The sequence below is a fragment of the Falco rusticolus genome, chromosome 8 (genome assembly GCF_015220075.1).
Source record: "Falco rusticolus isolate bFalRus1 chromosome 8, bFalRus1.pri, whole genome shotgun sequence".
Classification (NCBI taxonomy): Eukaryota; Metazoa; Chordata; class Aves; order Falconiformes; family Falconidae; genus Falco; species Falco rusticolus.
This window is the reverse complement of record NC_051194.1, coordinates 7,162,821-7,175,354: the sequence shown is the minus strand read 5'-3', so window position 1 is coordinate 7,175,354 and position 12,534 is coordinate 7,162,821. Positions and strand designations below refer to the sequence as shown.

At 47.2% G+C, this 12,534-nt stretch overlaps 1 protein-coding gene and 1 long non-coding RNA gene across 5 annotated transcripts in view; one reads left to right on the top strand and one right to left on the bottom strand.

Moving 5' to 3' along the window:
• Window positions 1-9,608, top strand: part of GLRA1 (glycine receptor alpha 1) — a 42,106-nt gene extending 32,498 nt beyond the window's left edge. Inside the window, exons 5-9 of one of the 2 annotated variants that reach the window (XM_037398915.1) lie at window positions 1,002-1,084; window positions 1,726-1,863; window positions 2,385-2,599; window positions 3,268-3,414; window positions 8,008-9,608. In XM_037398915.1, coding sequence (XP_037254812.1) covers window positions 1,002-1,084; window positions 1,726-1,863; window positions 2,385-2,599; window positions 3,268-3,414; window positions 8,008-8,298 — 874 coding nt within the window. In that variant the 3' untranslated portion in view covers window positions 8,299-9,608. Of the gene's footprint in view, window positions 1-1,001; window positions 1,085-1,725; window positions 1,864-2,384; window positions 2,600-3,267; window positions 3,415-7,983 lie in introns of both variants that reach the window. The other variant, XM_037398916.1, reaches the window with a different exon arrangement.
• The window catches only part of LOC119153022, a 186,968-nt gene extending 174,771 nt beyond the window's left edge, over window positions 1-12,197 (bottom strand). Inside the window, exon 1 of one of the 3 annotated variants that reach the window (XR_005106015.1) lies at window positions 11,487-12,197. This is a non-coding gene — a long non-coding RNA (uncharacterized LOC119153022). Of the gene's footprint in view, window positions 1-478; window positions 665-4,253; window positions 4,286-11,486 lie in introns of those variants that run through there. The other 2 variants (XR_005106017.1, XR_005106016.1) reach the window with 2 other exon arrangements.
• Between the last annotated feature and the right edge of the window lie 337 nt (window positions 12,198-12,534).

Below are 12,534 nucleotides of genomic sequence, written 5' to 3'. Positions count from 1 at the left end.
CATTAAGAGGAAGCTTGAACAGGTCGATTCTTTCTACTGCCACATCTTCTGTCCCACCATGCCTCTAAACTCACGCAGATATCTTCTTCCAACATAAGGAAGTTAAAAAATATCTTTCCCTCCTGCTAAGTCTCTTGTAGGTCTGATGATAGAAAATTTCAATTCCTGTCCCCCAGGAAATTCCACTATTTCTACACAAAGGCAAAAAGCTGAAAAACCTAAACACTTCAGGGAACAGCATTTTCAGTATTACCAAACCCCATAACACAAGTCTAGCTATGTGAAACAAATCATTTCATATCAGCTTGTTGAACCAAGCAAATATTTTGAGCATAGATCATGGTTTAGTGCAGCACAGCAATACACCCCAGAAAATGCAGTCTGCACCTAGTGGGAAATGGAGCTTGAGAGACAAAAGCAGAGGTGTCAAGAGGCACAGCAGGAATTCAGGAAGAGACACAGGTTCGTATTGACTTACCACAGGGCATTTTTCCTGCAGAAAATCCTGCCAAAGTCTCTCTTTTCCCCCACAGCAACATGTGATCTTGACCAAATTTCAGATTTTTTTCTGACAGAGAACTATTCTGTTCAAAGGGTTCCAATCTCTAGAAATGCATCTGGGGGGTCCAGAGAATGGGTTTGGGCTTGCTGCTAATCCAGATTGTTGCAAGCCTGAGGCAAGAATTGGAGACCAAAGTGGCAAAACTGTCTGGTGTGGGAACTCTTTGTTCTGCACAGTCCAAAACAACATGGCAATGAAACACCATCTGCAGCAGGTGACTCTGCTGGGAACTGTATCACAGACACAAATGCTCGGCATTTCTGATGCTTTCCAACCCCACAGGCAGGAAAGAGGTGAACGATCAGCTGTTCCCGCAGCACACCCGTCTGTCTCGGGCAAGGTATCAGCCTGTTTACAACACTGGATGTCCAAGAGGGTTCATCCCTTCACCATTACCACAAACTGTTTGGCATTCTCCTGTACTGTCTTCTCTCCTCAGGATCACGCTGACTCTGGCCTGCCCCATGGACCTGAAGAACTTCCCCATGGACGTACAGACGTGCATCATGCAGTTAGAAAGCTGTGAGTTGTGCATTTTGGAGAGGAGATGATGTCTTTTCCCTCTCCCCTGCCATCTCCCTCCCCAGCTGCAACCCATTCCCTGTTCAGCCTTCACTGAAGGCTTGCTCAAGAACCACCTGCTCAGGATTTTCCATTCATTCAGCACACATGACATTTCCTAGAGAAGCCAAACCTTAAAAGATCCCACAAGAGGAGCCCTGGCTTGCTTGTATTTGCATTGGCCTTTCACTTTGAAGGAGAAAGGTGAAAGTGCTTTCAGCTGCAGATGGGATTTTTTCTCTCTGGATGAACATTTGCCCCTTGTACATCTTGCTTATCCCAAAGGAGGGAAAGATGATGAGCAGCTTCTTTCAGAAAAAGAGGTCAGGTCTGAAAAAAGCAGCAAACAGCTCAACAAGCCAAATTCAAGAAAAGTGATTTATTGCAGACAATTCATTGCACACCACCACAGCTCCAGCACAGGTCATTACCCTAGCTTTTATCACATGCACAAGCAGTTTTGCCTCAATCTAAATCCCATTCATTACAGCATTGCCAAGAAAGGCCAGGATAAGCCCCTGCCTCCAAGCATAGCTCTGTTCTACAAGTCCAGATCAGTATTTAATATGTTTCACGTGGTATTTCTCCCCTCCTCTCAACAGTTGGTTATACAATGAATGATCTCATATTTGAGTGGCAAGAAAAAGGAGCCGTGCAAGTTGCCGATGGGCTGACATTGCCTCAGTTTATCCTCAAAGAAGAAAAAGACTTGAGATACTGCACAAAGCACTACAACACAGGTCAGTGTTTACTCTGAGCTTCTGGGTTCATTAGAGAGGAATTCAGGACTACGCATTTGCCAGAGTCTCTTCCTGTCTGATGGCACTCTAATGATGCAAGCCTTGTCCTACACATCTAAGGACAACGTACATATAAATACACATAGATGTGTTGCCAGTAAATATACACATATATAGCCAATAAAAAGCTAATAGACACAAATGTGTGGAACCCTCTCATCCCCAGTAACTTCTGCATCAGTTCAAGGGTGTTTGGCCTGGACCACCTCTCCCAGCATCTTTTGTCTTTGATGCAAGGGGGCCGGTGAAATTTAAGTGACAAAGGACACACTGCCATGAGCTTTCCTTGCTATGTTGATGTTGTACATTCGTTTTTCAGAACTGGGCAGCAGCTGTTAATTTCCTTCTCTAACAAGGCTCTGGTTCTAGGCAATGCAAGGGAAGTCCCCAGACCATAGCTGAAACCAGAAGGCTCGCTGTGCCTTATCAGTAATCTTCCACGTACCTCCCATCCTTCTCAGGCAAGTTCACATGTATAGAAGCTCGTTTCCACCTGGAGCGGCAGATGGGCTATTACTTGATCCAGATGTACATCCCCAGCCTCCTTATTGTCATTCTGTCCTGGATCTCCTTCTGGATCAATATGGATGCTGCACCTGCTCGTGTTGGCCTGGGGATCACCACAGTGCTCACTATGACCACGCAGAGCTCTGGTTCCCGAGCATCACTGCCCAAGGTAGGGAGCACACCTTCACAGAGGGGCAAGATACTCACTTTTCTGGGGACAGTACATAAGTTAGTCACCACACAGATCCTCTTGCTCAACACAAGAGGCATTCTGTTGCCATTGCACTATTCCAATTTAAGGGCAAGCAGAACAAATTGCAGTCCCCTCCTGTAAAAATTTCAGTAGAGTTTCTATGACTAGCAGCAAAACTTCCTCTAAGATTCAGCACTCATCCCAAGATCCACCACATCTCCGAGCAGCTGTGTACCTTACAAACCCCTGCGACAACCACACATGGATATTCACTCTACATTCAAGCTTTTTATTCACTTGACCATCATACTTTTATAATAGTACTGAATATACCTGTTATGAAGGGCTTCTGGTATTATCAGATTGCATTACTATTTTCTTTGTATATAAACCATCATGGTCAAGACCTGGATAAATTAAAAACTGTGGAATTATTGCTATTTAAGAACCCTGGAGCAGTTTCAGTGGCCTGATAAGACATTCATGTTAAATGAACTAGCTTTTCATATCCAAGAGTAGATGTCAACCATATCATGGCTTGACCAACTCCATCCAAAGACCTTGGGAGTAACATGTAAAATGCAAGCCAAAAGGCATTTGGGTAAAGAAGCCACCCCATCTCAGTCTCTCTCTCTGAATTCTAGGTATCCTATGTGAAGGCCATAGACATCTGGATGGCTGTGTGCTTGCTGTTTGTGTTCTCTGCACTTCTAGAGTATGCTGCTGTCAACTTCGTGTCTCGGCAGCACAAAGAGCTGCTCAGGTTCAGAAGGAAGAGGAGGCATCATAAGGTAATACATAAAGCATGAAGGACATGGCTGGAATCTGTCCCAGCACAACATCACTACACAGTCAGCTGAACCCAGCCACTAGCTCCCAGAGAAGTCCTCCATGTACAGTCAGATGTTAAGGAGGGTCACACACCAAAAAGCAAGGCTACCTCAATGAATTCTGTTTCTTCTAACGGTCTGCTGACCCCAGGGGTCTAGCAAGCCGGTTTTTATTAGCTAAGCCAAAAGGGTTGCTCTCCACAGAACAATTTTCACACAGCAGTATTCTGGTCTGAGTTTTTCTCTTCAGAAGACACAGCAAGGGCTGGGGGGAGGCAGGCAGGGAGGTGTGAGGGATGTCTATCACAGAACAGCATCCCCCAACAAGACAGACAGCCTACATTTGCCCGGAGGTAAGTGACACCTCTTTTGATTCTGTCATCTCCGTGTTGAAAAGCATCTGCTTCTCAGACAGACTGCAAATTCCTCTCAGAAGGAAAGAGCATTATGCTCAGCCTTAGCCTCGCTCCATGCTTACTCGCCATGACTGATGCCAATCCGGGCAGGCATGCATTACATACATACATACAAACATGCATATCCTGCAGCCTGGACTCTACTAGCTTTTTTTTTTTTTTTTTTCAAGGTACCACAGCAAAGATTTCACCCCACAGGATGCACTAGAAAGAAATGTAAAGGTGATTGTGATCACAAGACCAAAGGCGCTTAAAAGTTATCCTTGATTAACTAGCAGAATCAGATAGGGGGTATCAAATTTTCAGCACCAAGCCTGAAAGACTGCCCTCAAGGTAGCATTAAAAAAACAGTGAATTTGCTAAGAAAAAAAAAACAACCCACACCATAGAATATTTTGCTGATGGGAATCTCAAGAAAGCCTCTAGGAGACCACTGAGCTCTGCCTAAAATATTCCTCTTAGGTATTTATCTACACTATATTTTTAAGAGCCCTCCATGATCCATCCCATCCAAAGACCCCCATTCCACTTCTTCACTGTCCCAGCCATTAAAAGTCTTTCCCAGGCTCTAACCCATCCTACAGCTGTCCACAGTGCGTGCCTGCAGAACTGCCACCGTGCCAGGAGGCAGTGGGGCTAAGGAGCAGGAAACCCTGCCCCTTTGTACATCTCTCTCTGCTTCACTTGTCCTACCAGCAAAACAGGACAGAATTGTTCACTTGTCCCCACCGAGTCAGGACCAGGGATGAAAAGTGTTGGATCAATGCAAAGGAAAAGAAGTAACAGATGAGACCATCAGCACCCATTGATTTTTCTCTGGCCAGAGCGAGACCCTGCCACCTCAAAATCAGCTGAGGCCGTTTTGGTTCGGAAGATGCAGTATGCTTAACAGAGCCAAAGCCAAAACCACCCAACACGGGTGCCTCATAGTGCTTTTATCTCTTCACCTGGATTCCGGCATTCTGTCTCTGGATCTGTGCTGTTGTATGCAGATGAGTCTGTTAATAAAACAATAAGGAGAAAAAAGCCACTAATATACAGATGAGTTTAAAATATATTTGACAGAGATGTTCCACTGAACACAAGGCTGCTATTACAATCCCTGCCCAATCTCACAGCAATTTAAATGGAACAAAGCATAAACAAAAACAGTTGCAAAAGCAAAATGAACAAGGTTCGCAGGCTCATCAGAAAACAAGGAGCTGACTACAAATATGCAAATTGGTTACTGCAGCTGCCAAAGAACCTAATTGCTCTGTCCTGATGTCCTGAATTGTTTGGGTAGCTCTACCTGGTTTAGGCAGGACATGCCAGGCTAAAAACAAGCAAGATGCAGCAGTGGTCCATGCTGGTGGAGGCAGCTGGGGGTAGTACCAGCCCATGCTCACATTTATCAGGTCTGCCCAAACCAAAACCTACCAGCCACTCTTCACAGCTCAATGCACCAGACAATGTGCCCTGGTCTGGCATTAATACAAGTGAACCCAGACAAATCTGGTTTTTGCTTTTCTCAGAGTTAGATGCAAGGTGCTAGCTGATTCTCATTAAAAGTCTTTCTTTCTCTCTAAGGAAAAAAAAAAAAAAAATCAAATCAATAAATATCTGTTGCCAGGTTTCAACTGGCCCTTTCCATTTCTGAGCCACCTCTTACCTCCTTTCCGCTGGAAGGAGGGCGAGGATTGGACTGGAAAGATCAACTAGGCAGCTCTCTCAGAACCCATTATTCTGTCTGGATTTACTGGGGCAGACAGGTCCTGGCATGGGGAGATGTAGGGACTGTGACAAGGGAGAGTTACTGTCCCTTTGAGGTATGGCCCGGTCTGGTTAATATGACCCCATCATCAGACCCACTTGGAGTGTATTTGGAGACCCAGCCCAGTGTGGCTGGTGATGTCTTTGCCTTTCTCCTTTGATATGGCACCTCGAAAGAGGCACCGCTAGCTGCTCGATCCTCAGTAGGGCACTCACACAAAAAAAATCGGCGACAGAAAACAGCCAGTGACCCCTCAGCAATGAGAAGAGAAAGAAACGCAGTGAGTTAGGGAATTAAGTGATTTAGGCTAAACCAGACACATGTCAGTGCACGTGTTTGTGCAAGCAGAGAAGAGCAGATACAGTTTTACCCGAACTCCCATCATACAGGTGATGAGAAGGTCTGTAAACTCTGAGCATTTCAGAAAGCCAGGCTTTCGCAGCCCATACACGCATTATCAGCTGCACAAAGGAGTCCAGTTAAGGAAAGGGGGAGAAGTTAGGGATGAGAGGGACCTTTGCAAAACTCTCCCTGATGGCCCAGCACCGAGGGATGGCCGGTGACCTGCTGCCCTGCAGGCGCAGCCCCCAACACAGCCCGGGGCTCCTGCCTGGCTCTGTGCCACCTGCCCGCAGGCTTGGCAGGAGCTGGCAGCGTGGCTGCAGGCATCCACCAGACTGCCAGGCAGTGCGACGGTCAGAATTGGCCCCTGCAGCCCTGTACGCCTCAAGGTCCCCATCGACCCTCACGGCCAATGTCTCATCCACATCGCAGGTCCTGGCCACCTAAGAATTAGAACAGCTGCATTGCCCACCATCAGAAAATCAGCCTTTTAACTCAAAAATTATCACCAAGAGAGGCAAGAGCAGAGTTTCTCTGAACCTTGAATCCCAGCTCACAAAGCACCTCTTACTAGATGTTCAGCATCTCGACTCATCCAGCCCTGAGAGCAGCTGGGTCCTAATTTTTGGTCCCTCAGCATCCCCAGCCAGTGCACACAGTGCTCACAGAGGCACTGGTAGGAGGCAAAGACACTTAAGGATTGTCACGTCTCAGGTGCCAAGGACTAGAGATACACAAAAAGGGTGCAATCAGAGCAGGGAAGAATTAATTCAAAGGCCTCCAAAATTGTCTCAGCCAGGACTTTGAAACAAAGCAGCCTGCTGGTAGGTCACACAACTCACCAGCTTGCCACTCTCACAAAAAAAGCCTCCCCCCCCCAAAAAAAAAAAAAAAAAAAGAAGGTGTGATTTTATTTGACTTGTTTTGCTTTGCTCAGCTATGCCAGCGTGCTGTCCTGTCTGCTCCTCCACCCCAGACCCTCAGCCCAGTGCCTCCATCCCACGCAGCTACCCGCTCGGTACAGGGGCCATCCAGAAAAGACACTCTGCAAAGGAGAGGGGAAGGGGCAGCAGGGCACGGCAGGCAGGCGGGTTACAAGGGAGGGGGTCGGTAGGTCAGTGCCGGGGGACACAGCATGGATCAGCCTCTGTGACAGTTAATTAGTGCCACTGGTCTAACAATTAGCCTTGGTGACCTGTGGTCAAGAGACTTGGGTTTCTGACCCTGCCTCTGCAACTCACTGGTTGTATTACTTTGGTCAGACTTGGTTTCCCCTGTGATTGCATCCCTGTGTTCAATAAAACAGGGCAAAATCATTCTGACCTGCAAGGCCTCCACCAAAAAACAGCGATAGCATTTGCCTTTAGACTGGAAAATAAATTTATTTTTTTTGCTCAATAATTGGAATTAGCACCAGAAGCCACTGCTTACTATCGACCTGCAGAAGGACACTCCCCTGCTCCTCCCCTAAGAGAGGGTTTGTGGGGAGAGGCCGTGGGGCTCGGGGGTCCCATGGGTGGGCAAGCGGAGGGCTGGCTGCACGCTGCCTGCAGAGGTCTTTTCCTGGACAGGTCTCGGCGCCTGCACGTCCATGTAACTCTGTAGGAAGTCTCACACTGTGGCTTCGGCTACGTGAGTTACATGGAGCCCACTCCTTCTGGGCAAGCTGGTACAGCACAGGCAAAGCAAAGAAGGTGCTGATGGGAACAGGGGGGAGGGAGAGGCAGAAGCAAAACAGGGGATGCAATTGGAAAAATGAAAGCAGTATCATAAACCCTTCAAGTATGTCAAAGACCCCAATGGGGTGGAAGTCAGTCCTGTTCTGCATGGGGTGCCTGGATCCCCTGATTTGCATCTGTGCATCATACAGCTGGCACCCCTCTATAAGGCTGGTCTCCCAAGAGCAGAGGGTTTGTCCAAGGGCGCTGAGGTCAGGGCGTCTTTCCCCTTGCAGAGCAGGAAGCTGTCAGTGGAGAGCCTTATAGCGAGGGTGCACTGTCTATATCTCATTTTAAGTAGAGTCCCATGCTGAATCTGTTTCAGGAGGATGAAGCTGCTGAAGGCAGGTTCAACTTCACTGCCTACGGGATGGGACCAGCTTGCCTGCAAGCCAAGGATGGCATCTCCGTCAAGGGCGCCAACAACAACAACACAGCCAACCCCGTTCCCCCACCATCCCGCTCCCCTGAGGAGATGCGAAAGCTCTTCATTCAGCGAGCCAAGAAGATCGACAAGATCTCACGCATCGGCTTCCCGATGGCATTCCTCATCTTCAACATTTTCTACTGGATCATCTACAAGATCGTCCGCAGAGAGGATGTGCACAACCAGTGAGGGAAGGGGAGCAGCTGGGAGGGAGTGAGCAATCCTTTATATATGTGCAATAGCAATGCAGCAATGCATGAATTTAAGAATGTGGCAATATCTACTAAAAAAAAAGGGGGAGGGGGGCTGGGAGGGACTTCTAATCATGTGAACTGATGATAACTGGCACAGGGAGGAGGAAAAAAGCTCTTGATCTGCCGAGCGCAGGGTGGGGGTTAGTTTTACAGCATAGAAAGGTTTGGATTGTTCCAGCTGCAATCCAAGCAGTGTAATATATTAATATATATTCATGCTTAATTATAATGCAGAAAGAAAACAATCAAAAAAAGATAAACAAAAAAATTTTTTTAGCCTATTAACAGCTTAGATTCTCAAGTCACTGGAATGATTCATAATTCCATGTGCAGAAATGACTGCAATTATGCTTTATCTGACTTTTGCTATAGAAAGGCCATACCAGTCAAGCACGTGAGGGAAAAGAAGCCCTAACAAAAGGGAAAAAAAAGAAAAAACACAAGAAAATCATCCTATTGTTCTTTTGGTTTTGCACTTTGAAAACTGGATAGACAGGGAAGCTTAAGAAAGAGGCTGTTGGTTGTTTATTTTATATATTTACTTTTTTTAGTCACAGGGTTGCTGATCAAACACTTTGTGACTTTTGGATAGAGGAAAGCAAATACATTATCTCTCTCATCCCCATCAGAGAACATCCAATGGGAAACCTGAGAAGGACATCAGGGCCTTCATCAGAAATCACAGGTACCTTCTGTCCTTTGAAATGACCTGGCAGGATTCGAGTCCCAGGAAGCAGAAATACTATTCAGAACACTAGAAATGATGAGGGATTTTTTAAAAAGCTTTTTTTTTTTTTTTCCTCCCATTGCCAAACTCCTTCCTGCATTGCCAAACCCCTTTCTGCCATGTTCGTTTACAATGGGTTGTGGTGGAAGGAATTATACTTAAAACATAGAGAAAACAGGCATATTCATGCCTTTTGCAACAGGACCGGGCAAAGGGCAATACTGTCAGTAAGGGGGGTGGGGGGTGGGGGATAGTGTGTATAGAGAGAGCAGTTCATATTTTCAGACATGTCATAGCAGTAATATTAATAGCGAAGCTGGGCCGATGGACCCAAAATTCTATTTTTGTATCTATTTTGGTGCTGCATTTAGCTTTAATGTGGATGGGAAGATGGAGCGGCTTGCTTTGCCCCTCTCTGCTGCCCAGCAGAGTCCCAGGGTAGGCTGGCACAGTTTGATGGGGATAGGGAAGGGGGGGGAGGGGAGGGAGGTGGGAATGGGTGAGCAAAGGGGTTTCCCTTTGGCCAAGAGGTAGCACAGGTTGGTGTTGGCGTTTGGGGTGGGGTGGGGGGTAAGTACCAAATGCCTCCAGGGTGTTATTCAAAAGCCTGCCTCAGGGCTGGCACGGGCAGGTCAAGGGCTTGATGCCCCACTTGCCCCTCGGGGGCCCTGGGCACGAGCTGGGCTGCAGCGCTCGGGCCATGCAGTCGTGCTCCTTTGCACTTTAGCGAGGCAGGTAAAAGAGAGCATGAAGGAAGAGACAATCAGTCTGCACTGAAGCACTTGGGGTCAGGTCTGGATTAGGCACTAAACGAAGGCAGAGACACAAGTGGCACCCGAAGGGGTGCATCCACTCTCCTTTCCCTCCATCTCCTGCTCAGGACCAGACCACAGCCGACCTGGGTGGCAGGTCCAATGCTTGCTCTGGGAACAATCAAGTTCCTGCTTGCAGAAGCTGCATCCTCTATGGGAGCTGCAACAGCTCACACCAAGGACCCTCTGGCACTGGCAGCTGCAGTCTGGCCCAGGTCAGCAGCATCCAAGCCTGGGACAGGAGGTGGGAGCCATGGGTGTCCCAACCAGTGCAGCAAGAGGTGGCTGTGGAAGAGGGCAGGGACCTGCAAGCTCTCCTAGCACAGGGTTGGTGCCAAGAAAGGAAACCACCAGGGCTTTGCTGGGAGGGGTAGAGAGACACCCATCTCCAAGGCTGCCAATTCAGCACCTTTCACCAGCACTAAATACACTTTATTTAAAGAAAAAAAAAAATCAGAAGAAACGAAGGATAACAAGGAAAAAAAAAAAAAAAGAGAAAAAACCCCACACACGGTGGTCACCGTGTGGACTAGGGCAAACAGCAATATTTCCTAATGTTTTGGCAAAGGCTACATAGCTTTCCGGGTCCCTTTGCATTGCTGAGACAAGGAAAGGTCATGCAATACCAGTGTGAACCAGTGTATCAGTCCCATCGCTCCAATGGGGCAGCAGAAAACCTGTGGGCTGAGGATTTCTCCTTCCCCTGGCAAACCGTGAAACCCTGCTTTCCCAAGCAGGGAGATCTCAAGCTGTCAAGCAGAGGCATTATTTGATGCTAGGACAACTTTCTGAGCCTTGGCTGGAGCCCAAGTCTGCTGCTGGCTCTGGTTTTGCTTGCTGAATTATTGAACTCTTCCTGCATGCACAACGGTCAGCCGTGCCAACTGCGGGTTATGCGATTGCTTTAAACGGTGCATCCTTGTCTGAGATGAAAGAGTAAATCCAGGGAATTCCCTTCCCTGCCCGGCAGAGGCTTGGCAGCCTATGCATTGTGGCTCCTTGTTCACGCAGGTGAACAACCACAAATCGCTGTCGTTTGGGCAAAAGAGGTCCTCCCTGGATGCTCAGACCTTGCACTTAGGAGTCAGGCAATTTGGTTGTGGTTCACACAACTTCTCTGTCTCCCCAAGGTACTTGGGATGGCTCACCAGGGCACAGCCGTGGGTTTTCTTCCTAACTGGAGCTGCTCTAAGGAGTTGCCTTTACATTGTTAACAAATCCTGTGCACCATCCTCCCACTCAAGTGAGATTTTGATCCTACATCCCAAAGGCAAGACCAGAGCAAGGAGAAAGAATACGTTCCCACCTCGTTTCATTCTCCTCCAGCCTAGAGAAGGGCCTTGAGACCAAAGAGGAATCCCATGTTCATCCCAGACCTACTGCTTGAAGATGCAGACAAGCTCGCAGTTACTGCTTCGCTAGAGCTCCAGTGTCACTTCTTGGCACAGAGTAAGGCCAGAGGAAGGCAAATTAGGAACTAGAAGTCATCAGAAAAATGCTTGTGTTCCCTGCTCATACAGAAGCATTTCAGCTGCTAGCAGAGCCAATGGAGTATAGGGACTGAAATAAGAATTACACGCTTACCAGCTTGCTTTTGCATCCAGTCCGACTCTGCCAACCACTAGGCATTTGATGTTCACCATAAGCAGTGTTATTTTCTCTTCATTAAGCAGCCAGTTTCCATTTGGGCCATTTTCCAGCCCCAGGGCTGCCTGCACGGTGACAGCGAGCAGCACTTGCATCCCAACATGAAACACGCTGGGGTCTTGGCAAAGGTCTGACAGTGCTAAGGTCGCTGCCCCACAGATGTCGTGCCAGACAGTTTCACCACATAGACAGGACCTTAGACTGTCCTAAGAGCCCCGGCAAGTCTGCAGTTTTCAAAATCTAACCTTTTTTCTCCATCTGTACTAGACTGTGCTTAGTCTCTGTATTGCAATAGAACTTGCTTTGATAACCTATCTCATCTTCAAAGTAGGCTGTTTTAATAGTGTCAGCAATTATATTTATTAGTAAGAATGTACAGGATTTGATATTGCAAGGTAACTTCCAGGCATATTGATGGAATTTAACTCTGTAATCATTAGCTCCTGTTACGAACAAAGCTCTGTGTAAAATAGCAGTCAGCCCGACAGTAAAGAGAAAAAACAGGATTCTGATTCGCTTGGACTCTTTGGAGAAACAGTTTTATCCCAAACAATATTATTTCCAGATGTTGCTGGAAACATATCACTTCATACTCAGTAATTATTTTTCCTTATATATAACTGTGGAAAATAGAAAAAAGCAGGATAAGCTTACCATTTTTCTGGTCAGGTAAAGGAGTGTTTTCCTACTTTAATTCCTGATCAAAGTGGCTTTCCATCTGGGATCCCAGTACCATGGAAATCTGAGAGAGGTGCTGAAGAGCATCCAGAACAGACAAGTAAGAATGCGGTCTGGTACAGGCTGTAAGGCTTAGGCTTGACCCTGGCAAAGCACCAGCCTCTCTTCAAACACAGGCAGGGTCGTTTGCTTCACGGGCTTCTTGTCCCAGAAGCTTTTGCTGGTCAGGGCTGGGGAACTTCACTCCTAAAAGCCTCAAGAGTTCAAATGCTGAATATTCTCATGTCCTGTGAGCAAAAAAATAAAA